The sequence below is a fragment of the Mytilus edulis genome, chromosome 12, assembly GCF_963676685.1.
Source record: "Mytilus edulis chromosome 12, xbMytEdul2.2, whole genome shotgun sequence".
NCBI classification, from domain to species: domain Eukaryota; kingdom Metazoa; phylum Mollusca; class Bivalvia; order Mytilida; family Mytilidae; genus Mytilus; species Mytilus edulis.
In genome coordinates, this window is record NC_092355.1 from 65,601,488 (window position 1) to 65,614,979 (window position 13,492).

General features: G+C 32.5%; 2 protein-coding genes across 2 annotated transcripts in view; one reads left to right on the forward strand and one right to left on the reverse strand.

Annotated features, from left to right (window-relative positions):
• The first annotated feature begins 8,036 nt into the window (after positions 1-8,036).
• Positions 8,037-10,259, forward strand: LOC139497784 (toll-like receptor 4). The gene has a single exon (XM_071286018.1). The coding sequence runs from the start codon at positions 8,403-8,405 to the stop codon at positions 9,915-9,917; it is 1,515 nt and encodes a 504-aa protein (XP_071142119.1). The 5' UTR covers positions 8,037-8,402; the 3' UTR covers positions 9,918-10,259.
• Positions 10,260-11,386: 1,127 nt separating this feature from the next.
• Positions 11,387-13,492, reverse strand: part of LOC139498945 (tubulin epsilon chain-like) — a 32,637-nt gene continuing 30,531 nt past the window's right edge. The window contains exons 11-12 of the mRNA XM_071287535.1: positions 12,342-12,516; positions 11,387-11,569 (exon numbers count right to left, since the gene is read on the reverse strand). Coding sequence (XP_071143636.1) covers positions 11,411-11,569; positions 12,342-12,516 — 334 coding nt within the window. The 3' untranslated portion in view covers positions 11,387-11,410. The remainder of the gene's footprint in view (positions 11,570-12,341; positions 12,517-13,492) is intronic.

The window sequence follows — 13,492 nt, forward strand, 5'->3', positions numbered from 1 at the left end:
CTTATCCTCTAATTATATTAGTTTTTTACCGTATTGTTCAAAATTCAATATTGTGTGTAGTGTTTGTCGTATTGGATGTAGGCCTTTGGTAATGAACGAATTTTTGATGTATAGAATGTTTAAGGCCACCACTTGTTAATAAATCTTTTTATAAGCTTCATTCATATAACAGGACAATTATTTAAAAGGTCAAGTTTTAGAAAGAAACATCGTATTTAATTATCGGCTTTTATTTTTATCACCTTCAGGAATATTGTAATGATGATCATTACAATTCTATGTATCAACATTCACCTTTTGTGAAGACCATAATGTCATTGTCTAGATGGATGTTTGTTTTTGTTGTTTGGTTGCATCACTTTGACTTTGAGTAGATGTTCTGCAACATGTGAAAGAATGGTGTTGTTGTAGTCCTGATAAAACAGCTAATTCCTTATTGTTGATGATTTACTACATGCACACAACATATGTTTAATACACCTTCAAAATACAGTTCATCATATTGTGTGTCTCAAATACCAAGTAGGCAATTTGGATTATCTTAAGATACCATATGAGTTGATAAAGATAAAAAAAAAAAGGATAACATATCGGGACTGAATGTATAACCCTTCAACTTAAAAAGGTGTCAATATTATGAGAGGAACCTCGGTATTAAAGACCAAATTATCAATTAATCAATTCATTGTATGAGTTATGGGTAATGCAAATACCTATATTGTGTAACAAAAGTATTACCACTGTACAATTGTATTGAAAAGTGCAGTTACAATTACATTGCAGTTAAAATTAACATCAAGCATCTACTGCTTTTTCTTTATTGACGTCGACATTTTTGTCATGCAGTGATCAACCTTGGGTTTTCGTAACCATTATCTATATATCTCTGTTGTTTTTGAAGTTACTGTAACTAAATGAGTAGCGTAGATCTCTTAGTCAATTATGCTTAAAGTTCTTGTACATTTTTAATCTTTTTATCAAAATACAATAGTGACACCTTATTTAATTTTAAAATGTGCTTTATTTATGAGTACCCGGCTACGTCCACTTGTATTTTTGTCCATCTGATGAGTTAAGACTTTTTCAACTGAATTGTATAGTTAGTTTTTATGTTGTGCTGTTATAACACTGTTCCAGGTTAGGGGAGGGTTGGGATCTAGCTAACATGTTTAACCCCGTCACATTATTTATGTATGTGTCTGTTTCAAGTCAGGAACTGTGTATGTGTCACATATTTGTTTGTCGTTCATTTTTTTTACATAAATAAGGCCGTTAGTTTTCTCGTTTGAATTATTTTACATTGTCTTATCGGGGCCTTTTATAGCTAACTATGTGGTATGAGCTTTGCTCATTGTTGAAGGCCGTACGGTGACCTATAGTTGTTAATGTCTGTGTCATTTTGGTCTTTTGTGGATAGTTGTCTCATTGACAATCATACCACATCTTCTTTTTTATATTTATCAGAAGTTAATATTTCTTGGTTAAATCTCAGGCATTAAATATTTGCCATTGATTAATTTGCATCATCCCTTACAATGAATGGTTGACCAAGATGCATATGTATATTTCAATTTGGTGTATGTGCAATGAATTACCAATAATCCGTAAATTATGAAAGAGTGAATCTATTCAATGCACTTTCATGTTTTTATAAATTCATTCTTTCAGGCTCATGTGATAGTATCACATATGATTCACATTAATATGGGGTTTTAATCAGGTGTTGTCTTATTGCATTACTCGTGAAGTCATTGATTTCAACCAGTTAACATTGCAGCTTATACCCCTAAGGTACGACATATCAACTGTGGAATTGTCGGATAATAGGCGGTAACGAAAACAATGGTTGTATTGAGACTAATAAGGATTAAACACATCTTTGACGATGTTATTTAAGAAAACAAATCATGCAATCCATTTATCTTTTCGAAAGTGTTTGCTTTGAGTTATAGAAAGTAAAATAGAGTATCCACAAACTTGGCATTTCATCTTTGCATGCTTCAGTTGCTTAAAAAAACTATTTGTCCTATTGGAATCAAAAATTAATCATGAATGATATATATTATTTATCATTTTATAAATGGAACATCTGAATGACTACGGTTTTGCATTACACGAGGAAACAATAACAACATTTGTGAAAAGGGAAAGAAAATTCAAAACAAAATATAGAAAATGTCAATGAGACAAGAAGATGCATTTGCTAGAAATGTTTAACCGTTTCTTCCATGGGTACGTTCAGATTGGACATTGGAGAAAACATCGTAGACAACTTAAAAAGTTTATGGGCATTTGACAACAATCTAATTCGACGTAATTTCTTGTTTATTGAAGTGTTCTCCCTTTTTATAGATATGTGTATTAATCGGATGATGCAATACCAAGCGTCACTTCACAATATTGTTAACACCTTTCTCCTCCTTACACAGTATATGTCCTGTTAAGTTTCTTGTGTCTTGGTATGTGGTATGATTTACATTAAGATTATTTCAAAACATATCTCTTCATAATTTGTAAAAGAAAAAGTAAAATTAAAAATATCAAAAAATCCGAGGAACATTCAAAAAGAATGTCTGTAATCAAATGTTCAAATGGGAAACTCAAAAGCTCAAACACATCAAACAAATTGATAACAACTGTCATATTCATAACTTGGTATAGACCTTTTTGTATTCAGAAAATTGCTAGCAAAACCTCGAAAGTGTGTGACAGTCGAATAAAAAGTACAGAAACAAAAATACCGAAATGGGAGGAAATTTGTAAACGGAAAGTCCATAATCAAATGGCAATTTAAGAATAAGTTTGTTTTAGTCCTACAAAATGCATCTCTTTTTTAACTCATAAGGAAGCAATTGACGATGTTATCACTAATGTGACACTAAAAATTGTTTTCGGTGTATAACAGTATTTGCATTTCATACGGGATGAACTGACAACAATAACATATGAAGCGTGAGTATTAAATTTCTTTTTATTTTGTTGAAAAGAAATACAATGTTCATGACAGTTCAGTAAACCAAACTTATTGTGTTTTGATATTCGCACTTTCGTTAGAACAGCTAAAGTACCATGAGGTATGCAGTCATAATTACTAATTAAAACAGTGCGTACATCAAGTTATCTGATCTATGAATGCGTGTTTAACTTTTTTCTTTTATTGTAAATAAGGAGATATGTTCTAATTACTAGAAACAACTATTTATCAAAGTTTAAATGGAATAGAGGAAAGCAATTATAGGCATACATCTTATATTAATAGTCGGTCTTAAAGGCCCAAACATTAAAACTATGAAACTATTCAATTGAAAAACTAACAGCCTAATTTATAACAAAAAAAGAAATATGACATATATGAACTACATACGTTGGTCTTTGGGGCATGTACGATGTGACTGGGTTAAAGGGAAATCACACTATTGTTTATACGCATCGCTCTCGGCGCCGCTATAGTGTCGTAACTGTATTATGACGTCGTCGGTTTTGAGTCCGTCGTAAAGGTTGCTAATTTATGAAATAGCGAACCGCTCGGAGGGACGTTCCACTAAAGCAAGAGAAATGATAATGAATATATCATATTTTTTTACAACTGTTATAATCAAATTAAAAATACGTGTTCACAAAAGAGGGTCTGATTGTATTGGGGTTTACGGAATACAGAATAATGGCATAATCAACACTTAGAACGTTGGAAATTTATAGCATATTCAATATAATTTAGTACCCTCTCGGACAATTTTTTCCGGAAACAAAGTCGGTGACACATACTTTTCTTTGGCAGCGTATCGTCGCGATGCGGTATGTAAGGTTCAGGGTATATTATTTTTTTGGGGGAAGGATACTAATAGACCAAGAGTAACAGCATTTTAGTGTACAGATTCCGGAATCTGTAGTTTTCTGTCCAACAGAGGATTGTAATAAGAACAATGAGTTTCGACTTTCAGTGTTCTAATATCACATGCATGAAACGTCATTCATAAAGTCTTCTTTACTACATGTATAAATAATTCATCAAAATCTCATTTCATAAAGTTTGTATTTATCCGACTCAGCCTGTCGGGTTCATACAAAGCAGGGTCAAAATTAATATGTTCTAGTTCTGAATATGCATTAAACTTGCCACAGGACGTAAATTATGTGTGAAGTGCTGTTTGAAATCGTTATTTATTTCACATGTGACAACTAAAGTTATCCCAAATGTTCCTTTGACATCTCTCACCTTTTTTTTTTTTGGGGGGGGGGGGGGGGGGGATGGAGGGAGCATGAAAACGAGTTATTCGTAGAGTAATCATATTTATTGAAATATTAAACGTTTATAAAATAACGGCAGTTGAAAATCATCCAAAATTTTACTGTCGTTAGCAAAATGTAGGACCAACAAGTTATAAATAAGGCCGCTAGACGTCAAATAATCTGGGAATTACAACTATGCCTATATATATAAAAGGAAAATGTGGTATGATTGCCAATGTTACAACTCTTCACAAGAAACCAAAATAACTCAGCAATTAACAAATATAGGTCACCGTACGTCCTTTAACAATGAGCAAAGTCCATACCGCACCTATAAAAGGCTCTGAAATGACAATGTAAAACAATTTAACCGAGAAAACTAACGACCTAATTTATGCACAAAATTGTAACGAAAAACAAATGTGTTACACATAATCAAACGACAACTGAATACCAGGTTCCTGACTTGGAACAGGCACATGCATACAGAATGTGGCGGGGTTAAAGATGGTAGCGGGATCCCAACCCTCCCCTAACCTGGGACAGTGGTATAACAGTACAACATAGGAACGAATTAAAATCAGTTGAAAAAGGCTTAACTCATCAGTTGGATGATTATTTTGGTACTATTGATGACCAACAACAACAACAAAATGCTTCGCTGAGAGCAGCCTGATACACATGCAGAGGTTGAACCCTGAACAGTTGGGGCACGTTTGTACACAATATTCAAGCTTGATACTGTCTGAATTTGGATTGTGATCAAATTTTTTACATAATATAGGTTTCTGACACAAAATACATGTGGTCGAAGCTCTTAAAAAACTATTGTGAAATACTGTGCAATTGGAGATTTCATCTTGATACATTTTGAAAATTTGCAGAAAAAAACGGACGGACGGTCAGACGGATAACGATATACCATAATACGTCCCGTAAACGGGCGTATAAAAATTTAACACGTACGATACATTGGGCTTTAAAAGTCTTCATCAAGAGAAATATTTAACACACACACATGTATCTATGTAGAGTTACATGTCTCACAAAGTACTGCTAAATAGTAACCAACACATCATAGTAATGGTCCGTCTGTTGAAAGAATATTCCACTCATATAGACAAATGTTTTGTACTGATGTTCATGTAATATTTGCCACTGAACGTTTTGCAAAATTCAAGAAAACAATGGAACAAAAAAACCAAAAACTAGTAATAATAGTTCAGATGTAGGTTCGTGTTCAGATCACTCAATGTGATCACTTGCCTGTCGACAGTGATACAGTGAGATTTTCGGATTCCGACCATATAAACTGAAAAGGACAACCATTTTTTTAATACAACAGTAGCTGATTAACTCTTGATTCTTTGGTTCTTCGGGAAAAAAGGCCAATATAGTATAGCAGAGAGTGCTTTAATTGACACACAGGTTCAATCAGTTATTTTTAAATTAACTATTATTAATCAGTATTTGCAAAAAAAAAAAAGGACATATACCGTAATGAATGATGAATGTGATAAAATAATATACATTCAAAGAAAAAGAGGTGCACCAACAGAAAATATAAACTGCAATCTTACTTTTAATTTCATCGGATTTCAAAATTTTAACTCTTAACAGAACTTTTACTCTATCTAACAGTATAACTCGGAAGTTTCTAAGTGTAACTCGAGCTTTAACAAGAACTCTTACTAGAATAAATATTCGAAATCAAAATAAAACACGAACTTAAACTCAAAATTTTACTGGAACTGGAACTTAATTTGGTTCGACTAAGGAGCTTTGTGTAATTACGGAATGTTAACTAATTTTAAATTTCTTCTGAAAATGGTGTCATTAGGGGATCTTTTTCAAAGTGCTTTTTAAACACGGCATTTCAGGTTTTATCTTCCCCGGTGGGAACAAGTTAGTGAATTTATTCTTTTTTTAGTTTAAATGGAACGTGTTACTTTTCAGCCCGGATACCCTCAGTCTTCCGAAGTAAAAGATTCTCAATCTGCAAGCCGTAAATTATTTCTTTAATACGGCATGAGGCAGACATTTGTTTTCCCTATACGACAAATGCAATTAAAAATTTAACATGAATTCAACTTTGACAATTACTTTACTTTAAACTGTTACTGTATGTAATGTTTAACGTTTCGATAGATTGATAAAAATATCAATGAATAATCGAAATAACTTGAAAAAATGTTATTATATTTTGTAGTGAAAATGTTTAATTCAACCCAATAGTCCCAAGCATTGCAAGACATGCTCCTATGTTAGCAACGTCGTTCTATAACGTTAGTTATATAGTTCCCGCCAAAAATCGATAATAAGATTATTTCCGTTTTAGCGGATTTAAAACATCGGTGACCCCCCTTTTTTATTTATGCTTTTAAAATCTCCCCTTTAGTTGCAACTTATGCAGAAGTTTGAAGGGAAAAACATTAGTAGATTTTTTTTATTTCAAGAAAATTCTTTAATAAATAGAAATTAAAAATGGCGGGAAATGTTCAAAGGCCTTGAAAAATAGGGAAACTGAGAAAAATAAATGTGTATATGGTAAAAGTTACAATTGACTGTTTTAGTTATACCAGTTAAATATCGTTTTTCAATAATTTTGCCTTCATATAGCAACTTAAAGCGCTATTTCTATATTTTGGTATAACGGGATTCTTTACTTTTTGATGACGTCATATCTCAAAAACAACATCGGTGACCCCAATTTTTTTTCACCTAAAATATTGTAATAAGTATGATTTATCTACATGCAAAATTTCAATGAATTATTATTAGTAGTTTAAATAGTGTGATTTCCCTTTAAGCAACGCTCTTCACTTTTGTCAGTGATGTAACGACACAATACAAACACTAACTACAAAAGCAATCAACGAATAATAAATAAAAGACATAACAATACCCAGTAAAACATGTTTGACATTAGACATGTTAGACATGGCCACATTTTCCCCCTTCATTTCAGATATTTAAATATGAAATATTTTGAATTGTACAAATATGTTCGTTGTGATAAGATATTTCTTTTGGACAAGTCCATGTTTTTTTAATATCCTATTTAGCATAAAACTATGTGAAAAATTACACTTATATACTAGTTTCTTCTTAATCCATCTAATTATGAGATTTTAATATTGGTAAACTGGTGACCTAATAGCTGAAATTTACATTTAAAAAAGTCCATTATTTCTGATTCATTTATCAGCAGTTAAAAGGCACATAATTTCAAGATTTCAAGGATACTAAAGGGTTTTTTGTTAATATATTCTCTTTTAAGATCTCTTTCGATTTTACGGTCTACAGTTTTATGAAGCCTTCAAGGGATTTGTTATAAATAGGTATATAAGGTGAAGAAATAAAAATGAATAAAATGAGTCACTCTTTTAATTCCCCTTCTCTCATTGAACTGTAATATCTGCATGGGCGTCTATCAAATTGCAAAACATGACGTTGTCAGATTACTTATACTAGTAAGTGTTTATGTATATTTCGTCTCTCCGTGTAAATTGTGTATCTAAAAGATTGCTATATCTTTCAGATTCAGCTCCAGAATGAGACCACAAGGCATTGCTATCTGGTTGTGGTTTAAATTCTATTTGATACTTGAATACAGGACAGAGACTACATATTGCGCCAATCATTGTCAGTGTTTAAGAAAACCTATCGTTATTTGTTCCGGTCGAGATTTAAATTATATTCCCACAATGCCAAGCGGTACGACTGTGGTTGTAATGAACGGGACCAATCTAACTCAAATAGGGGAAAATGGATTGGTAAATCTCACAGGCCATGTTATAAAAAAATTAGAGTTTGAAGATAATATTATTGCGTATATACATCCTAAGGCATTTGACGGATTGGTGTACCTAAGCAGTTTGTTCATTTGGTACGAAAGAAGACTGGATGTCAATATTCTTAAAATTGTCATTGACAACATGCCAAAAACACATCTCAAATTTCTTCATTTGCGCTTTAATCAGTGGACATCGCTCCCTCGAGATATGTTCATGAGTTTCACAAATAACTCTCTCCGAACACTGTGGTTGGAAGGAAATAGATTTTATAATATGAACTGCTCAATCTTTTCTCCTTTGAAAAAACTTTAAAAACTTTACTTACCCGGAAATTCAATATCATACTTTGCTACAACTGGCATACCAAAAACAGTCATGGATTTATATCTAAACAATAATTCGCTCCATCTTATTCCCAATTGGTGTAAAGATCGCCACAGAGAAACAAGTTTTCTACCAGATTTACGAAATTTAGAACTCAATTCCAACAATATCGGCGATATCGGTAAACATTCACTGTTATGCCTTCCAAGAGTTGAAGTCCTGAACTTAGATGGCATCCATATTGGAAAAATAAGAGACAACATTTTCGCCTCGATGAAAATGTTGAATACCGTGAAGCTATCTAATATTGGAAATCTAAAAAGAATTGAAAGCTTCGCCTTTAATTCCTCATCTTTAATATCGCTTATAATGGAACAAACTTACTTTCATTTCGATAGATCCGGTTTCAACCCACAAACAATATTTGCATCAACGCCAAATCTCGAATTTCTCAGTTTATCTCATAATTACTTTCCAAAAGATGAGATGATTGTATACAGCATGTTTTCACCTTTAGTTAGATTAAAGAAATTGATACTGGCATCAACTAGAATTACAATTCTTCCAAGATATGTATTTTCCAAATTTAAGTCGTTAAGGGTGCTTAGTTTAGATGCAAACAAAATCACAGCCTGGAATAACGGTGCTGACATTTTTCAAAACATGACATCCCTTAAAAGACTTATTCTATCAAATAATCAAATTGACACTGTGAATGAATCTTCATTTCCGCCTAATATGTTACGTTCAGTAGATGGCATAGATTTGAGTAATAATCCGTATACGTGTGATTGTAACCTTTTATGGTTCAGCGATATGTTAAAAAGCACACCATCTAAATTTCTTCAATACCCGTTTGCATATAGATGTCACCAACCTTCTAAATTTGTTGGACGGTTTGTAATGCAATTTGTAGAATCAAAGAAGACATGTCCGCCCTGGAATCCCTTATACACCATGGCAATATGTATATCTTCCTTTGGGATAATAATGGTGACTTTTATTTTTGTGGGAGTAAAATGTCAAACAAACATTAAAAACTATATCTGTTTATGGCGAGTACAATCTAGTAGAAAAAAAGGTTACATCCCTTTACCGAAAGCCGACGATTTTGAGCATCACGCATTTGTAGTGTATTGTGAAGCAGATCGTTCTTTGGTTCACGAAACTTTTCTTGTAAAAATGGAACGAGAGGAGGGCGTCAAGTTATGCGTCCACCATAGAGATTTTGATGTTGGCGAATCCATTACCGAAAATATTGACAAATATTTAGAAAGATCTTGGAAAGTTGTAATCGTCAAATCGAATGAATTTGCGAAAAGTGAATGGTGTCAATGGGAAGTTGACGTGGTTCAGGAAAGACGTCGAAGACATGGACGAGATGTTGTCTTGCTTATTACGTTAGAAAGCATTGATTCCAAACATATGACAAGGCGACTACGAACACTTTTAGATAGCGCAAGCCCTATCATGTATCAAAGAGGTTTGGGCGAAGTCCTCTTTTGGAAGGCTGTTACTGAATCACTTAGGAAACCATTAGGGAACCCTCCAACGTCACAACTGTAAAAGTGTTGAAAAACAATCTTTTTTTTACAGATTCTGACAAAACAATGCCATGGTCTAAACTCAATTTACACCAATGGAACCGCGTGAGATACATGTAATGCAACTGTATAGTTCTTTCTACTCTGTAGTAACTACACATTTACTATAATGAAGAGCTATATGTCTAAGCTTTTTACATGAGTTTGTTTTAAAATATGTTGATTTGGGCCTGGGAGTCTAATATTTCAATAATTTATCATGTACCTGTTCACATGTTATGTCTTTAATGGTTAGTTTTCTCATCGATATTCAAACCACATCTCCTTATTTTCTTATAACTTAGTACAATAAAAGTTAAATTAATCATAATTTGACTTTCTTGTCAGCCAGTATTTTTTGTTTGGAGTTGGAACACTATTGAGGCATTAATATGAATATCAGTTGATATCAGCATTTGGTTTGGGCATGTCTTGTGTAATGTATTGATACATCATACCTTTTTTTTCTTTTTCCCATTATATATGTTTGTCTTCGTTGCTACAAATGTTATTGCATCTGCAGAAATAACCCAGATCTCTCAGACATTAATGCTTAAGGGCCCTTTTCATTTTCATTTTTTTTTTATTTCAAATTAACAACACATTGTTTAATTACAAGCAAACCCTCACAGAATCTAATAAAAATGAGAATGGAAGCAGGGAGTGTGTCAAAGAGACAAAATTCAGTGGTTTATATGGTTTGTGGCTGTGTTTTATACATATATTTTTTTTCGTTAATTTTTTGGTACATTAATCTGGCTATTGTCTCATTTGAATTGTTTTACATTTGTCATTGTTAGGTCTTTTATAGCTGACTCTACTGCATTGGCTTTGCTTATTGTTGAATGTTGTACGGTGACCTATAGTTGTTAATTTCTGTGTGATTTTGGTCTCTTGTGATTCTAAAAAGTAGGCAATCATACAACATAACAAAGAACAAAACACAGCCACAAATGGGTCTTAAAGGCAGGGAGAAAATACTGCAACTGGAGGAGGGCATCAGTAGCCCTTCTTACAAAAATGTTTACTAGTTCAGCAAGATGGATGTCACATGCATTCCAGGAAATCAACCTAAACCATGAATAATTACTGTAAAAACTCATAAATCATTGAAATGTTTTTTATAGAAAAAATTGAGATAGAATAAAAGTAACAAAAATGAAAAAAATTGCATTCTTTAAAAATATTAAACCCATATTTGTATGCATAATTTCCTCACATTATTATCAATTGGTCAACCATTGCAATAATAAACGCATGCAAAAGTTTATTATTCCTGTTTCAATTAAAATTTTGAAAAATAAAACTGCCACAAAACATTTTCATGTCTGCAGTAATCGATCAATGTCATATTGAAATTAATTCTATTTTGGACTGTGAGAAACTCCTATGAAACCTATGTTCAAAGGCCATGCCAACTTTATCTTTAACAATGATTCACCCAACACAATATGAAATTCACAATTTAATTCTCTGTCACGTCAGTATCTGAAGCCTTGGTTCTGGTGGTGGTGGGTTATGCATTTGTTTTTCCAGTGCCTGGTATTCATCTATCAGAGTATTAAGAGATTCATAGCTCTGGTTAAAGTCTGATACCTCCATTCCTTCTATATGTGTATAATGATGGACATGAGCCTGGAAAAAATAAAATAAAATACATAAAGAAGCTTTATTTATGTATTTAGTTTTGATGTTATATTTGTTATTCTCATCAGATTTTGTCTAATGCTTAGTTCGTTTCTGTGTCATATGTGTTTTTTTCTATCGATTTATGAGTTTCGAAACAGCGGTATATTACTGTTGCCTTTATTTAAGTATATTTTGATAAAAAAAAAAACAACGCTTAAATATCAAATATTATGATGTTATATGCTTGACAATGGCTCAACTATTCAACAAAGGTCAAATGATGAAAGTTAATATAAGTGACTGTACAGTCTACAGCTATGATCAAAAGCCATACAAAAACCCACTGTGAATCTTAGAAAAGTAGTTTATAAAAAGTTTATGACAAGAAAATATATTTACCAAAAAGAATACATGGCTATCAGACAATGATATGAACTTCAGCATCAGTTTAATGCTATTTTTACATATCACAAATAATGCAAACATTGGTATTAACCAATCCTATACAATTATTTTTTACTTTTTTAACAGAATTTTGAAAACTGTGCTTTTAAGTTGTGCTTACTCTTGTATACATGGGTTGTATTTGGGTTTTTTTGGTTGTTTGTGTATTATTGTAATATAACAGTATTATACATGAATATTAGCAGGCATCAATAAGAAGTTTAATTGTTATAAATTGAGCCAATAGTTTTTTTTCCCCAATAATAAAAACCTCAAAATAATTTCTAAATTTACGGCATCTAACTTCCACACAATACATTAACAACATGCTTACTTTACGTTTATATAATTTAACAAATCGATCCCTGAGGTCAGTAAAGGAATGTTGAATACATGTATTATTAGCTAATGTCAGTAAAGAATATGATTGACCAACAGGGGGCACTGCACACAGTCCTGTCTTCCAACCTTCTTGGTTCCAGTGGATAAATTTTAAGTTTGGTTTAAGTCTGAAAATACATAAATTGTGTCAATTAATATTGTTTCAAATATCATATACCTCAAATCTGTGTGACATGTACCTATTTCCTTCTTAGAAATCAAATGTATAATGTGCACACTGTTTTAATTTTGTATTGCTACCTTTCATTGTAAATTGTGTTTATATTATAAATAAATGACAATACATCATAAGCCTCTGGCTGGATGGTATATACATCTTAAAAATTGTAAAATATTGTATTCTAACCTGACATACTTCAAACGCTTTGAGTACCAGGGGCGTAGCTACCCGGAGGCACGACAGCATGTGCATCCACGTCGTTTTCACAAAAAAAAAACAGAAGAGGGAGAGGTGAGTTGGTCAATCGGAATTGGACAGAGCGATGCATGAATTATCTAAGACTATTATGATTATGATATTTGTATAACGTTCAGAGACTGTCAGTGTCTTTTCCGTCTATCCCGGATATTAGTTTGACAAACTAGTTACAAGTGTTGATGAAGCTGTTCGAGTCATGCAGAAAAAGATTGTAGCTCCGCAGTTGCGTGCACATTGATTCGGCTTGCAAAAAAAAATGACAAAATAAAAATTTATAAATTGAATGTTAAAGGAAACACCTATGTTGTCACTTTTTTAATTGATGAAATATCATTAAATAATAAACGATTTGGTTTCAAAATAAAATAAAATTTGGAGATTATGACAAAATCGGAAGGGGAAGGTAACTTGTATCTTTTACAAGATTTGAATTTGTAATACTCAGTCTTAAGATATGTAGTTTTGGAGCACATTTTACAATGTACAGTTCATCAGTTTGGAATGAGTTGTACCAATGGGCATTAGAATTATCAGATCCCTTCGATATCGTTGAAAATATGCCGCGGCGATGTGGTTAACAGACTACCGGAGCCAATCACCCTGCAACCACGCCAAAACAGTATTGGAAAGTCTCATTATTTTTTGCGTTCATAGACCATATGATA

What these genes read in the sequence shown, in the direction of transcription:
- LOC139497784 (XM_071286018.1), top strand. Translation starts at nt 8,403, where the DNA reads ATGGATTTATATCTAAACAATAATTCGCTCCATCTTATTCCCAATTGG.